Below are 14005 nucleotides of genomic sequence, written 5' to 3' on the forward strand. Positions count from 1 at the left end.
GGAAACCCAACACCTTTCCTCTAATGTATCTGTTTAGAATAATGACGGTAGTGATATCCTAATGAGCTACTTAGAACCATTTTCTTCCTGCTTTTTTAATTTGTGAGGAATCCACAAAAGGAGTCGCTGAATTCTCATTAAAATATTATCCCTTAGGTTATCAAATAAAAAATGTTTAGTAGTTAATTTACTTGCATAAGTCTGTCTGTGTTTGTCCACGAGTATAGGTGTGTATACGAGAGGGTTTGTGTTCCCATTGCATTTGCAAATGGTAATTGGAGCTGCTGAGCTCAGGTACCACATTGCACTTTGCATCAAAACTCTCTTTTTTTTTCTTTAAGTCTGTATATAAACTATCTGAAGTTCTTCCATTTTTTAAATTGTAGCATTTAGTTGACACACTTTAAGAGCTCTCCCTAAAGGTCAATACCGGGCACACACAGGTCACATGGGAACAGATTTTATGTAGCACACTGAATGGCTGGAAATTTCTAAAGGATGATGTAATAATTGCTACATAAACTCAATGCAAAGGTGCTAATTTCATCCTCGAAATGGAGAGTGGCCGAGTGGTGCGTGCTATTACACTCTGTGACCTTCAGATTCAAATAAGGTCCAAACTAAGCAGGGAATATCTATGTACTGGATGCTACCTGTTCAATCAAATTTCAGTGTTGGGGAGAGGGATGCATTTCTGGACACTGCACATTAGCACACGGACCAAGGCAAGTCGAGATGGATGCACACTACTCCACAGAGTTTCAATGCCTGAGCGAGTGATGTGATCAGTATTAATGACTCACAAATGACTCATCCTGAATAGATATTATGTTTATCATAGATCAATGTTCTTGGTTCTCTGCACACACCAACCTCAGTATCAATGAAGACAGCAGTGCATGGTCCAGTTCCTACCTCCCTGCCATGGTGCTCTGCTACATGCTCTCCATTCTTGTTCTGGCTCTTAACATTACTCTTAAGGTGACTGTCCAAACAGTTGTAGCGCCCACTAGAATGCTACCCAGGGCACTACCAGCAAGGAGACACCAAAGAACTCCTAAAGGGTTACATTTTTCTCAGTTGTCAGGAGAGTGGGCAGCAAAATGATACGTCACTTGCACTAGCAGCTAAGGACAAGGAGTATGCTGGACAGTACACTTCTTGATTGCACCCTATGGTGTCTGGGGAATACCCCTCTTACAATGAATAGACCAGTTGTCTGTCAACAAGCAAAAGGCACTGCCCACAGCTTTGGTCAGCCTACGAGATTAACCTTTGATGGTTTATTATAGAAGGATTGCAATGTCTGCCAGAGCACTTGTATGTAGCACTGAGGGTGCAGGAACAGAGTACAGTCTTGGTCCGATCAGATGTACACGATTCTTCAAATCTGGGGAAAACATAATTATGGTGCTGCCAAGTGAAGCCAATACCTGATCGTTGGATAAATATGCCATTGATTAATTGGAAATGTATGGTAGTGAGATGCAAAACAAATCCAAACTACAGCCAGTAGGTATCTCTAATGCCAAGATTTGGCATAAAAAAAGGAATGCTTTCTTTCTCGTAGTAAGAGACAAAATCAGAAGACAGTCAGGTGTAGGGGTTAATATGATATGTGATAGAGATCTGTGAATCCTTGATGCTACAAGACAGCACCCTCGCAAAGCTGAAAATGGGCCACTGCGGATATTCAAGCTCTCCTGCTTTGAGTTGGAGGTCCTCTCTTTCCTATAACTATGGTTTCAGATGTAAAGTAAACAAGCATTTGCAATGCAATAGGTCTCGCATTCATGCGAGTTTAAGCTATTGGCATTGTAAATGACACTGCCTTTTATTTAAGTTTTAAAAGAGAAAACAAAAATAAAAGGCATTGTTATTTGTAATGTGAGTAGCTCAAACTTGCGTAAATGCGAGACCTATTGCATTGCAAATGCTTGTTCTGCAAATGTAGAGGGGAGTAGAATTACGTGTTGTCAAGTAGAGTGGAAATATGCAGAGTGAAATTATGATGTGTGGGGTGAAATTATGTGGCATGAAAGTATGTTGAGTGGCTTGGAACTGTGTGGCATGGAGCTGAATTGTGAGATGTGGAATTCTTTGGCGTGGTGTGGCATAGACTGCAATTGTATGGAAATGAATTATGTTACCTGGAGTTAAATTATGTGGCATGGTGTGGAATTAAGGGATGTGGTGTGGAATTAGTTGGCATGGCGTGGAGTAGGATTGTGTGGTGTGGAATTGTGTGGAGTGGAATTGTGTGGCATGGAATTGTGTGGCATGGAATTGTGTTGAGAGGAATGGAAGTATGTGTCATGGAATGGAGTGGAAATATGTGGCATGGAATGAAATTATGTGGTGGACTTGAATTATGTGCCGCTAAGTGGAATTATGTTATTGAGTGGATTCATTAATAGTGGAGTGGAATTATGTGGCATGGAATTACGTTCCATGGAGTGTAATTATGTGGTATGGCATGGAATTAATTGGTGTGGATTTGTGTGGTGTGGCCTAGAATTGTGGGGTGTTGAGGGAAATTGTGAGACATGGAATTGTGTGGCGTGGTATGCAATTGTGTGACATGGAGTGCAATTCTGCGGAGAGGAAGTATGGGGGTGGAGTGGAATTATGTGATGTGGTGTGGAATTATGGGGTGTGGTATGGAATTATGTGGCATGCAATTGTGTGCCATGGAATGGAATTATGTGGTGTGGATTTATGAGAAGTGGAGAGCACTTTATGTGGCATGGAATTATGTGGAGTGGAATTATTTTGCATTCACTGAGATAGACATGTTACTGTATGGCGTGAACTACAATTATGTGACGTGGTGTGCAATTGTGTGGAGAGGAATTCAGTGCCGTGAAGTGGAATTATGTGACATGGTGTGAAATCAAGTGGTGTGGCATAGAATTAGGTGGCAAGGAGTGGAATTATGCTCCGTGGAGTAGAATTATGAGATGTGACATGGAATGGTCTGGCATGGAATTGTCTGGTGTGGAATTGTGTGGTGTGAAATTATGTTGGTTTGGGGAGATTAAATTTAGGTGGTACAGTGTGGTACAATGTGGAATTATGTGGTATGGAGTGGAATTATGTCTCATGGAGTGGAATTATGTAGCATGATGTGGAGTCGTGATGTTGCATGGAGTGAAATTATGTGGGATGGAGTTGAATTGTGTGGCATGGAATTGTGGGGTGTTGACTAGTGGAATTATGTGGTGTAGAGTAGAATTAGGTGGCGTGAAATTATGTGGAGAAGAATTGTGTTGCATGGAATTGTTTGGCATGGTATTGTGCGGCATTGAGGAGATTGGAATTATGCGACATGGAGTGGAATTATGTGGCTTGGATTGGAAATATGAGGGTGAAGTACACTTAGGTGGCATGGAGTTGAATTGTGTGGTTCAGAATTGTGTTGCATGGAGTGCAATTGTGTTGACTGGAGTGGAATTGTGCAACGTGGAATTGTGTGGCGTGAAATGCAATTGTGTGATGTGGAGTGCAATTGGGTGACATGGAGTGTCACTGAGTGGAGTGGAAATCATATAGCATGAGTGGAATTATGTGACATGGTAATGAATTGTGTGGTGTTGAGTGGAATTACGTGCCGTGGAATTATGTGGCATGGAGCCGAATTATGTTGATTTGAATTGTGTGGCATGGCATTACATGCCATGGATTGGCTTTAAGTGGCGCAGAATTTTTTGGCATGGAATTGTGTGGTGTTAAATTGTATGGCGTGCAATTGTGTGCCATGGAGGGAAATTTTGAGACATGGAATTGTGAGGAGTGCCACTGTGTGACATGGAGTCCAATTGTGTGGAGTGGGATTAAGTGATGTGGAGTGGAATTATGTGACATGGTGTGGAATTATGTGGTGTGGAGTGAAAGTGTGTGGCATATAGTAGAATTATGTGGCATGGATTTATGTGATGTGCAATTGTGTCGCATGGCAAGGAATTGAGTTGAGTGGAAATATGTTGATCTGAATTATGTGGCACGAAAGGGAAGAGGCATTATGTGACACAGAGTGGAATTATGTTGTAGGGAGTGAAATTATGTGGCATAGTATGTGGCATGATGTGGAATTATATGTTGTGCAATGAAGTGGAATTATGTGATATGGAGTAGAATTATGTGGCATGGAATTGTGTGAGTGGAAATTTGTGGCATGAGTGGAATTATGAGATGTGGAATTGTCTTGCATGGAACTGCGAGGCCTTGGGTGGTGTGGAATTATGTGGCATGGGGTGAAATGATGTGGTATGGAGTGGATTGAAAATAGGTGGAGTGGAATTATGTGACTTGGAGGGGTAATATATGGCATGAAATTATGTGGTGTGGCGTTGAATTACGTTGCGTGGAACTTGGTTGCGTGGGATTCTGTGGTGTGGAGTCGAATTGTGAGACATGGAATTGTGCAGCATGGAGAGCAATTGTGTGGCATGAAGGGCAGATGTGTAACTTGGAGTGCAATTGTGTGATGTGGAATGCCATTGTGTGGAGTGGAGTCATGTAGGGAGGAGTGGAATTATGTTACACTTTGTTGAATTATGTGGTGTTCTGTCAAATTATGTGGCATGATGTGGAGTGGCATTATGTGATGTGGAGTAGAATTATGGGACATAGAATTGTGTAGCATGGCGTGGAATTGTGTTGCATTGAGTGGTGTAAAATTATGTGGCATATAATAAAGCATAATTATGTATAGAGGTCATTTAAGTGCCTGCTGCTTGTTTCCTCTGACAGATGGTCACTTGAGAGCAATGTATCGGAGTTTGGAGCTGATCAATAACGTGTCCACAGGACCCGATGTGTTCTCGGCTCAGAGGGGAAACGGCAATTAAGGAGGATGTCTCTGTCTACCTTCACGCCCAGGGAGATGCGAACAGAGCATCAAAGGGCTGGGTGAGAAGGGAGGGGGGAATGCAAGGGTCAAAGCGGCGAAAGTGAAAGTAATCGAGCAGAGCATCAAAGGGCTGGGTGAGAAGGGAGGGGGGAATGCAAGGGTCAAAGCGGCGAAAGTGAAAGTAATCGAGCGGAGCATCAAAGGACTGGGTGAGAAGGGAGGGGGGAATGCAATTAGCAGAGGAGCAGCTGTGCACGTGCATGTGATCTCGTGCACTCAAGGTTTAGGCCAGCCAAAAGTGTGGGTAGCACTTTGAAAATCCCACATATAAAATGTCTCTTTGAGCCTTTGGCTCGCGAGACCTAAAAACAGTAGTGCAGGCCAAACAATTAACCGGTCTCAACCTGCTTCAGAAATTGGCTCAGGAGCTGGTTAAGCAGAAATCAAGAGGTGGTGGTTAATTAAGTTAATACAGTCAGAGATATATAGGAAGCCATTAGCAAGATTTTTTTGAAAATTATTTTTATTGGCATTTATAGTAAACAAATTGGAAATATTTGCACATACGGATTTGCAGTAAACATGTGCCCTTGGATCAACGTGCACAGCGGATCTCGCAAGCTTGGAGTGTCAGGGTCCCCGCCCTATCCTATGGCTAGGCCCATCCCACTGACGTGTGCTGTGGATGCCGCATTACATGAGGGCTGCTATAGGTATCCATATCCCCTGAGTGTGTTGTCCCTCAGGTCGTTGAAGCGCGGCCAATTAAGTACTATGAATGAACTGGGGACATGTGGAAGCCATTAGCAAGATGCCAAGAGAACACAAAGTTTGTTACTGTGCAGCCCTTAATACCTCACTTCACCACATCAAGAAACCCAATATCTTGCCACTCCTGATCTATTACACCAACATATCCAATCACATCAAACCTGACGCCAAATTCACAGAAGGATGAGGCAACCTGCCAATGAAACAATCTCATTTACATTTAGAATCTTACTCAGCAAAACCTAGCTGCATCAGGATTTATCAAATAATCACTGTTTTAGGTAAGCCTTCGGATTATAAACGCTTTTCAACAGGTCTTCTCCGCCTACCCCAACAAGTATTGCAGTTCAATATGCTTTGCAAGTTCTCTTCCTCAGACAGAGAATGCAAGGATAAGAATCCACCTATGTCAACTGCCATCTATAGAATGTCAAGCCATTTCATTAGAACAGGTGCACCACAATCTCCAGCCTGGGGCTCTCAAAAGGCCACAAATCAACATGCTAGTGGGCTATGAAACAAAAGGCTCTATTAAAAGTGTAAATTAATAAAATGAGAGAGGGCTGGAAGGAGATTTTCCTTGAACAACAAAAAGAGTGCTATGATGGACCAGAGAGATTCAAATAATTGTAATGAGTCAAACCAAATGAAATCAAAGACCAAACACAAATGAGAAGTCATGTAGGCTTAACTCGACAGGAGGAGGATCTGGAGATTGTTCATACCCAATGACCTCAAAAGTCAAAGGTAGAAACAATGGAATGTAAAGTTCAAGACAACTTTGATAAAGTGCTCACAGATAATAGGTGAGGGCAAGTTCAAATGTCAACAAGGCTAATTCAGCCTTAACCCACATGCTATAAATGAGTGCATGATGGACAACCATGTACTAGATAGAAGACTATTACAAGTATGCGCTAGTAGGAGATACGATTTCCATATGACCTCATTCTGAAACAAGCATTTAATTAAATATAGAGAAGGCTGCATTAAATCAGAAGTCGTGGAGATAATGCATGCTTCTGCTAATAAACATGAAACAAACCATTGGACGTTTTGCAGGAAATTTAAGACCTGGCTCTAGGAAAACAAAGTCATTAACCCTGTCAGTGGATACTATGATAATCCGAAATGCAGCCATCCCTCTTTTCCCTACCCTGTGCCATATATACCAGATAACAATATGAGATGAAAACTACGTCTTATTTTTGGGTACAACCTGTGAGAAGTTGGCCTGGTATATGCTGTCCACTAGTTATAGTGGGCACCTAGCACCAGTCCAAACAACCCTTATTGATAATTAGGTTTAAGACAACCTTTATTGAAAACTATCCTAGTGGTAGCTATGGAGAGCAGCCTTCAGGCTAAGTCTTGAAGGAGTGTACAGCAGCTTGGTTTACCAGATTATAACCTCTTGAATAACTAAATGAAAGGAGTACCACACAAGGTATATATGTATAAAATATATGTATTTATTTCTAAACACCCTCTACTAACCTCTTAATGAGATTAGAGAGAAAGGTACACAAAAATACAGTTCTAAAACGACACACAATATACATGGGCCCCAGGGGGAGACCAAACCATATATTAAGAAAGTGGCATAAGAACCACGACTTGACTAGTCACAGTGCCTAGAGCACGTAGAATCGCTGAGACCCCAAGGACCCACCCAAGGCAGTGACACAGGGGAGCCACGTGGGACGCGTGCAGTGTGAGAACACAGCCGCGAGCTCTGTATAATCCAATGGAAAAGTCGCGGTTGGAATTTAAGAGTGTAAGGACACTTAGGAGAGGACTTGGAGCAAACCCTTTCTGGTTCTAAGGCCAGCACCCACGTGAGCACCGGAGTACTCGTGTTACCTAACCAAGGGAAGCCGGGTGCATAGGTGTCAAATGGTGTCGTGAATCTTCGATGTCGTCAATGGAGAGTTGCTGCCATGGAAAGGAAAAGTGTCCGGTGTGATCTAAGCCTGGATCGAAGATGTGAAGAACCTGAAAGCAGAGGGGACAGAGTCTGGGTCATTTGCCAGTGACCAGAGGCACGATAGACGAACGCCCACAGATGTCGGGTGTTTCAGGTGCAATGAGGTGAAGCTTGACTCCACTGCCACGGAGACCCAGAAGCGTCGACGACCACCACAGTCTGCAGGCGAGCTGTCCCACGAAGGATGTCGAGTGCTGGGGGGGCGGAGTCCGGATTGGAGACCAACAAGCCTTGGCAACGGCAACCCATGCGGTGAGAGTACAACGGCTTCGGCGTGGACCAACAAGGTCCTGTGGACTCCCCAAGCGACGGAGAGTCAGGGCATGTCTGGGGCAACCAGGTAAGCCCATTGAAAGTCAAAGTACCCTTCTCAGGGACCCACAAGTCGACGGACAAGGGATCGCAAAGGGACCTCGAAAGGAAACACTAGATACCAGCCCACGGGTCACTCGAGAAGTGTAGGCCAGCAATCTTCAGTGGAATCACTGCTCGGGGTCTGGACTACAAGTAGCCCAAAGCACAGCCTCAGGGATCGCCAAGAACCATATGCTGCTGCAAATGTGCACGGTGTCCTGGGGTTCGGGTTGCACAGTCCCCACGAGGGCTTTGGATCTCAGGGTTGCTGAGAGCATGGATCGGCCTCAGGGAAGCTTGGAAACCCACCTTCTGTGTTGCAAAGTCTTCGGAGTCCTTCAGGAGCTGCATAGTTGCAAACCGGACAGATGAGTCTTTGGTGCCTGCCTTACAGGAGAGTAACGCCTTTACTCCAAGAGAGATTCTTCGGTCATCCAACGTTGTGTAAATAGGTGAAGTTCTGGGATTCTGTAGCAGAGTTTCGTCCAGGTAAATCAAGAGTCCAGTAGTCAGGGGTTCCTACTTTATACCCAAGGAAGGGGTGGGACAAACTCTGGGGACTCACCTATGGGAGGGTCAGGACAGAGGGGTGGCTACACCATGTCCTTTGTCTAGTTTCGCACAGAGCAGGGGCTGAGTGCCCCTGCAACAGGGTTGAGCTTGACTATGCACAGGGACACCAAATGCGCCCTCAGTGCAGACATCAAAGCACTCTTGGAGTGCACCCACCCAGCCCCAATACACTAAAGCCTGTCTGGGAGGTGGTCACACCTCCCTGTGACAGGAAACGTATTGTCCAGGCCTCCCCTGCCAGAGTTTCGTCCAGCACCAGGAGAGCAGACTCGTGTCTGTGACTGGCAGCATCCATTTTGTGATGCCAGAGTCTGTGAAGCTGGTACCGGGTGTACCGGTGAAGTCATGGTTCTCCCTCTAGTAGGGTGGAATCATACCTCTCCCACCAGTTACTGGCGAGGAGGTATGATTCCAAGGTGTTTGACACCAAACACAACATGTTTCTATGCAGCCATTCAAAAGTTAGTATTTACCGCGAGGTTATAATGCACTTAAGAGTATATGGTTTGGCTGCATCACAAACAACCCCGGAATAAATGTTCCGAAGGCTGCAGTGGGGCTCAGCTCAAGCATGGGCACCCTCTCACATAAAACCCAGCACCCTGGCATCAGGGTTGATAAAGCCTGCCATAGGGGTGACTGATAGGTTTATATATGCAGTGATATGGATAGATATAGGGAACCTATATCTGAGTAAGGGGTGCATACACCAACTTACACAGGCTGCTGTAGCAGACATGTGGTGTCATTTTGAATGGCTTCCCAGGGGTGGCATAATACCTGCTGCAGCCCCTGAGAGGCCTTTGGGGTACCTATGCCCTGGGTATATAGGATACCATATACTAGGGACTTATAAGGGTACCCCAGAATCCAATCTGTGGTGTACCTAAAGTACATGCAATCAATTTAGAGAGGAAGCAGCTAGGCTGGGGCCCCTGGATAGCAGAGTCCCAGCCAGACTAAAATCGAAAAACAGTGAAACATCAGCAAAAGTGGGGGTAACCATAAGAAGCAGATCCTACTCTCCTACACAACCAATCAGGATTTAAAATAAGTTATGAATTATTTTTAATATGATAAACTGTTTGCGGCTCCTTTTGTCCACATAGAGAGAGCTCAATAGTGGACTGCCAGTATGTTTTCTCTGTCAACCTTCTAGTGAGCTATGTTGTACAGAGGAATTTTTCATTGAGTATTTGTGGTAAGTGCTTGAGTTTATGCACTTCATGTGATAGGTCTTAAAATACAACAAAAGGTTTGAACAGGAAAAACATTTTTAAATTATGTTTTAACGATTAAGATTTTTGTACTTCATATTACATGACTCCAAACACAATTTCTAGATCATTCGGATCAGTGTTTGTCTAAGCACCAATAAAGCAAGGCAACTGACCAAAAGAATATAGGATGCAGGACCAGTCGTTACATCCTGCTGGACTATAATCCTAAAAATGATACACAGTTTGCTCTATGTGTTAGAATACTGGCACCCTGAAGTGGTCGGACATGTAGACCTTCATAAGGTTCTATTACAAAGTAAATAAATAATGCGTTCCTAAAACACTATCACAACACAAGATATAGTGTGAGCTACATAAAAATATAACTGAGGCTGCTAGTTCTTCACCCCCACTTCTTTTTCAATGACAGACAGACATGCAGCTGGTAAACTGTAGATTGCACAATCCGACATGTTTTCTAAAGTGCATTCTTGCAGGCAAACAGTAAACTTGGGTGTCCAGCACAGATCCATAAGGGTTGAATCAATGCTGCATTTTCACAATAACCACTGACTGTAAACGACTTTCATTCAGATTTAGACAGACATCTTGAATCCGTCATGGATCCAGTAATTATGGGTCTATGTTGGACACTATGCAGTAAAGCTTGAGCCAAAAAAACAAAAAAGAAAAAAAAAAATCAAGACATTTCATAAACAGAGTACCTTTAATTCGTTGTATTCCCTGCAGTTTTCCAAGTTTTCCTTCAATGGTACTTGTACAGGAGTGGCAGGTCATGCCATCCACCTTCATCTTCACTAGCACTTCACTGGCCTGAACCAGGCGAGGGTCTTCCAAAGATGAATCGGTTTTCTCCGGGGCAGGAAGCTCCAGCCCCATTCCTGGTATCTGCTGCATGATCCGGCTGGAATCGACTAAACTGGGGATATAGGTAATGGAAGCAGCAGTGAGCTCAGAGGAGGTTTTCACATCCAGGACTCCTTGGATCTGTAACAGTTTAGTTCTAATCTCTTCCCCTGATAAAGTTGATAGTGTGGAGATGTTAAGAAAAGTTGTGTCTGTTGCCACCGGTTGTGGATTGGGAGAAGAAAGCGCAGCATCGAAACCCATGTCCTCAATAGCATCTCGCAGGGACTCCTGACTCTGAATCTTTGGGTCATAAATGATGAAAGCATTCTTTTCTCCAAGGGACACCTGAGAAAGAGAGAAAAGTGTGTGAAGCATTGGTACAAACATAATTTTATACACGTGCTACATAAGACATCGCCCAAAGAAGTTTCTTGAATAAATTTGAAATATTCCTTGCCATTTTCCACCCCTACTCTTAACAGTCATGTCCACAAGAAAGGAGAACATCTCCTAGCCTCCGTCATGCAAGCCCAACTATTGTGCATGACAACAGTAGTTGTGTGGGGAACGAAACTTCTTTAGTGCTGAGCCACATCCCACTGGAGCACCCACGCTTTAGCTCCGGCCCACAAGTCAGCGTTGCATTCGGGTAAAAACAACTGGTACAAAATATTCGGGTAAAAACAACTGGTACAAAATATTTTTTATGTCAAAACCAGCACAAACGTCAAACTTGTCAATAAAGAGCATTGTAAGGCTCATAGGAATGAAAGAAAGCAATTAGAGATTAAATTGGCTGGAAGAATGTCAGCCAAGAAGAAATCAAACTGAAGGTAGTTCAAGAAATAATTATACTTGTTGGTAATCATCTACTCATCACCTTTGCTGGCAAAGGAAGGTTAATAGACGGGCCAAAAGTAGCCTCATTAAGAGAAACTAAAACCAAATACACAATAATTGTATATTTAATGTCCGACGGGCATACTCCTAACAGTAGGGTGACTTATCTAGTTATCTGGGGTCTCCGAGTAGCTCAGGAGGTGTAGCCAAGTATTTCATTCAGAAAGCCTGTGCATATTAAAGAAGGCAATACTGCTAATCTGAAAGAGCCTTAGGAGTGACAGCCAGGCAAACTAATGACACACCTCAAGATAATCAGATACACACTACGCCAGCCTATGGGGTCTACATAATCACCATCTGTCTCCAGTATCAATCTACCCAAGTACCAAGGAGATTGGTCATGAAAGAAGAGTGACAGCAGTAGCCGGTGCTGACCCACCGAAGTGTCAGATGACACACAGAGACTGTACAATGGATTGCCACAAGTTGGCTAACATCTTCTAAAAGACAAAGTAGTTTATGATTACTTTTACAAGATAAGTTCATTCTATGCGTAAAATTACGTTTTGTTTTGCTCTTAGATTTACATACATTAAGGTTAGTTCCATGGCAGCTGTATAGTAATAGCAGGTGCACAGTAGCATGCCGCAGCATCAGTCTCCTATAAATTCTCTAGAGCACTTACACCAGCATACCTGCACATTAATACAGAGGAATAAGGGTGGAGTGCACTGAACAATCAGGTTTCAGGATGACTTATCTGGCTTCTGAAACACCTCTTGCAACACCTAACAGGATCCAAAAGCCTTAGTGTGAGATTAATTTATAAGCAAGGCACCACCCTTGTGAACTACCACATGCTGCTGTTGGGAGCACGAAGCAAGATTCCCATCTTGCACCAAGCAGCCCAAGCCATGACTAACTAACCACCTGTGGGTTCTCTAGGACAACCAGTGCTGTGGCAGGAGGTCAGATGGGTGACAGCAAGTCTAGGGCACGGTGAGCTTGTCTTACATAGCTCCTGTAAGCAGCGTCACCTCCGCAACATGTCAAGGGTCGTTGCATATAGACTGGCTTGCTTCATTAGAGAATACAAAAATATCCTGCCTGTATTTGTTTTTAGTTGGCGGTATCTCTCGCCATCTTGACAACGCTCGCTAGGAATCCTAAGGAGGCCAAGAAACAACAATGACCATCAACGCAGCTGAGGTACATGCACATATATTGAACAAAGATCCAAAAATGAGAAAACTGAATAAATGTTATCATTTTTGCTATCAATATTGAATACAAAATAATTTAAATAATATATAGTCATATGCTTGTAAATAACTAGATGGAAAAAATGGAAAACAGACACCAAGAGAGAAAATGTCAAAACCTCTAGTCAAAACTTCCACACATACCACATTCATACAACATCCAATGAACACATTAGAAAAACAACAAAAAGTGTTAAAGTCTGGTGAACAAGAACCTATACAGTTTTCGGGACGGTCTGAGATTATAATAAATGCTTCAGTTGGGATAGTTATGATATAGTGTGTCTCGATGTCTTGAGTTTTTGCCCTCGCCAATGACTTGTTGATATATTTCAAAACAATGACTGTGTACAGACGTCCTATTGTGATGGTCTCCAAAGCTTGCGCCAACGCGAATTTCGGTGAGGACCCCAATATTTGGGTCGCACTTTCTTCATGGCGCTAAAAGAGTAAGGTGATCAGAGGGTCTTGGTGGCAACAGTAAATAAATACTATCTGGTAGAAGAGACTTAACGAGTCTAGGAGCTGATGTCAGATGCGTAAATGAGCGTCACGATTTGTTGATTTAAAGAGATAGCTTGAATCCGTCTATCCTTGTGCACACAATAACTCATGGACAAGGATGTCTGCTCCACATTGAGTTACTCAGGGATCCATCAATAATGGCAGTCGGGAAAGACAATCAGAATCTTTAAACGCATCGGTCCGATAGAAGAATCTCAACATCATGTAGAGATTCTTTTACTCGACGAACCGTGACACTCATTGAAGCCACCTGACATGTCTGCATAAAGCCTTCTTTGCCAGTAATGCCAAGGTAAATACAGGAAGACCTTCCATACGTTTGGTTTTCTATCCTTTCCTGTGCATCTTGTCGCATCAGCTCCTTAACGCGTTAAGTATCCTCTACTAGTTAGTATTTATCTACTGTTGGCACCAAGACCCTGAAGATAGAACTGCTAGCCTGTCTCATCTGAGCAGACACACAGATCCAGGGATGGCACTGGCGGGGTGCACACGAAGATCGTATCGCACTATATGCGGATGATGTTCTGCTCTTCCTCGCAGACCCAGCACGCTCAGGCCCCAGGTGCCTCCAAATTCTCCGATCCTTCAAAATGGCCTCAGGCCTACGCCTGAATCCCACAAAATCAACATGGGTGCCTCTTCACACATCAAGGGAATGCATAGACTGGCAGTCAACCATTCCTATAAGACGCCTGTCCTTTAAATATCTGGGTATTTGGGTCACGTTACTTTCGGATCTCGCATG

At 43.6% G+C, this 14005-nt stretch overlaps 1 protein-coding gene across 10 annotated transcripts in view; it reads right to left on the bottom strand.

The window, feature by feature from the left end:
* The window catches only part of ATP7A (ATPase copper transporting alpha), a 481542-nt gene that overhangs the window by 355984 nt on the left and 111553 nt on the right, over positions 1–14005 (bottom strand). For all 10 annotated transcript variants that reach the window (XM_085608229.1, XM_085608231.1, XM_085608228.1 and 7 more), the window contains one exon: positions 10483–10972. In XM_085608229.1, the coding sequence (XP_085464355.1) occupies positions 10483–10972 (490 nt within the window). The remainder of the gene's footprint in view (positions 1–10482; positions 10973–14005) is intronic.

The sequence above is a fragment of the Triturus cristatus genome, chromosome 5_2 (genome assembly GCF_964204655.1).
Source record: "Triturus cristatus chromosome 5_2, aTriCri1.1, whole genome shotgun sequence".
Taxonomy (NCBI): Eukaryota; Metazoa; Chordata; class Amphibia; order Caudata; family Salamandridae; genus Triturus; species Triturus cristatus.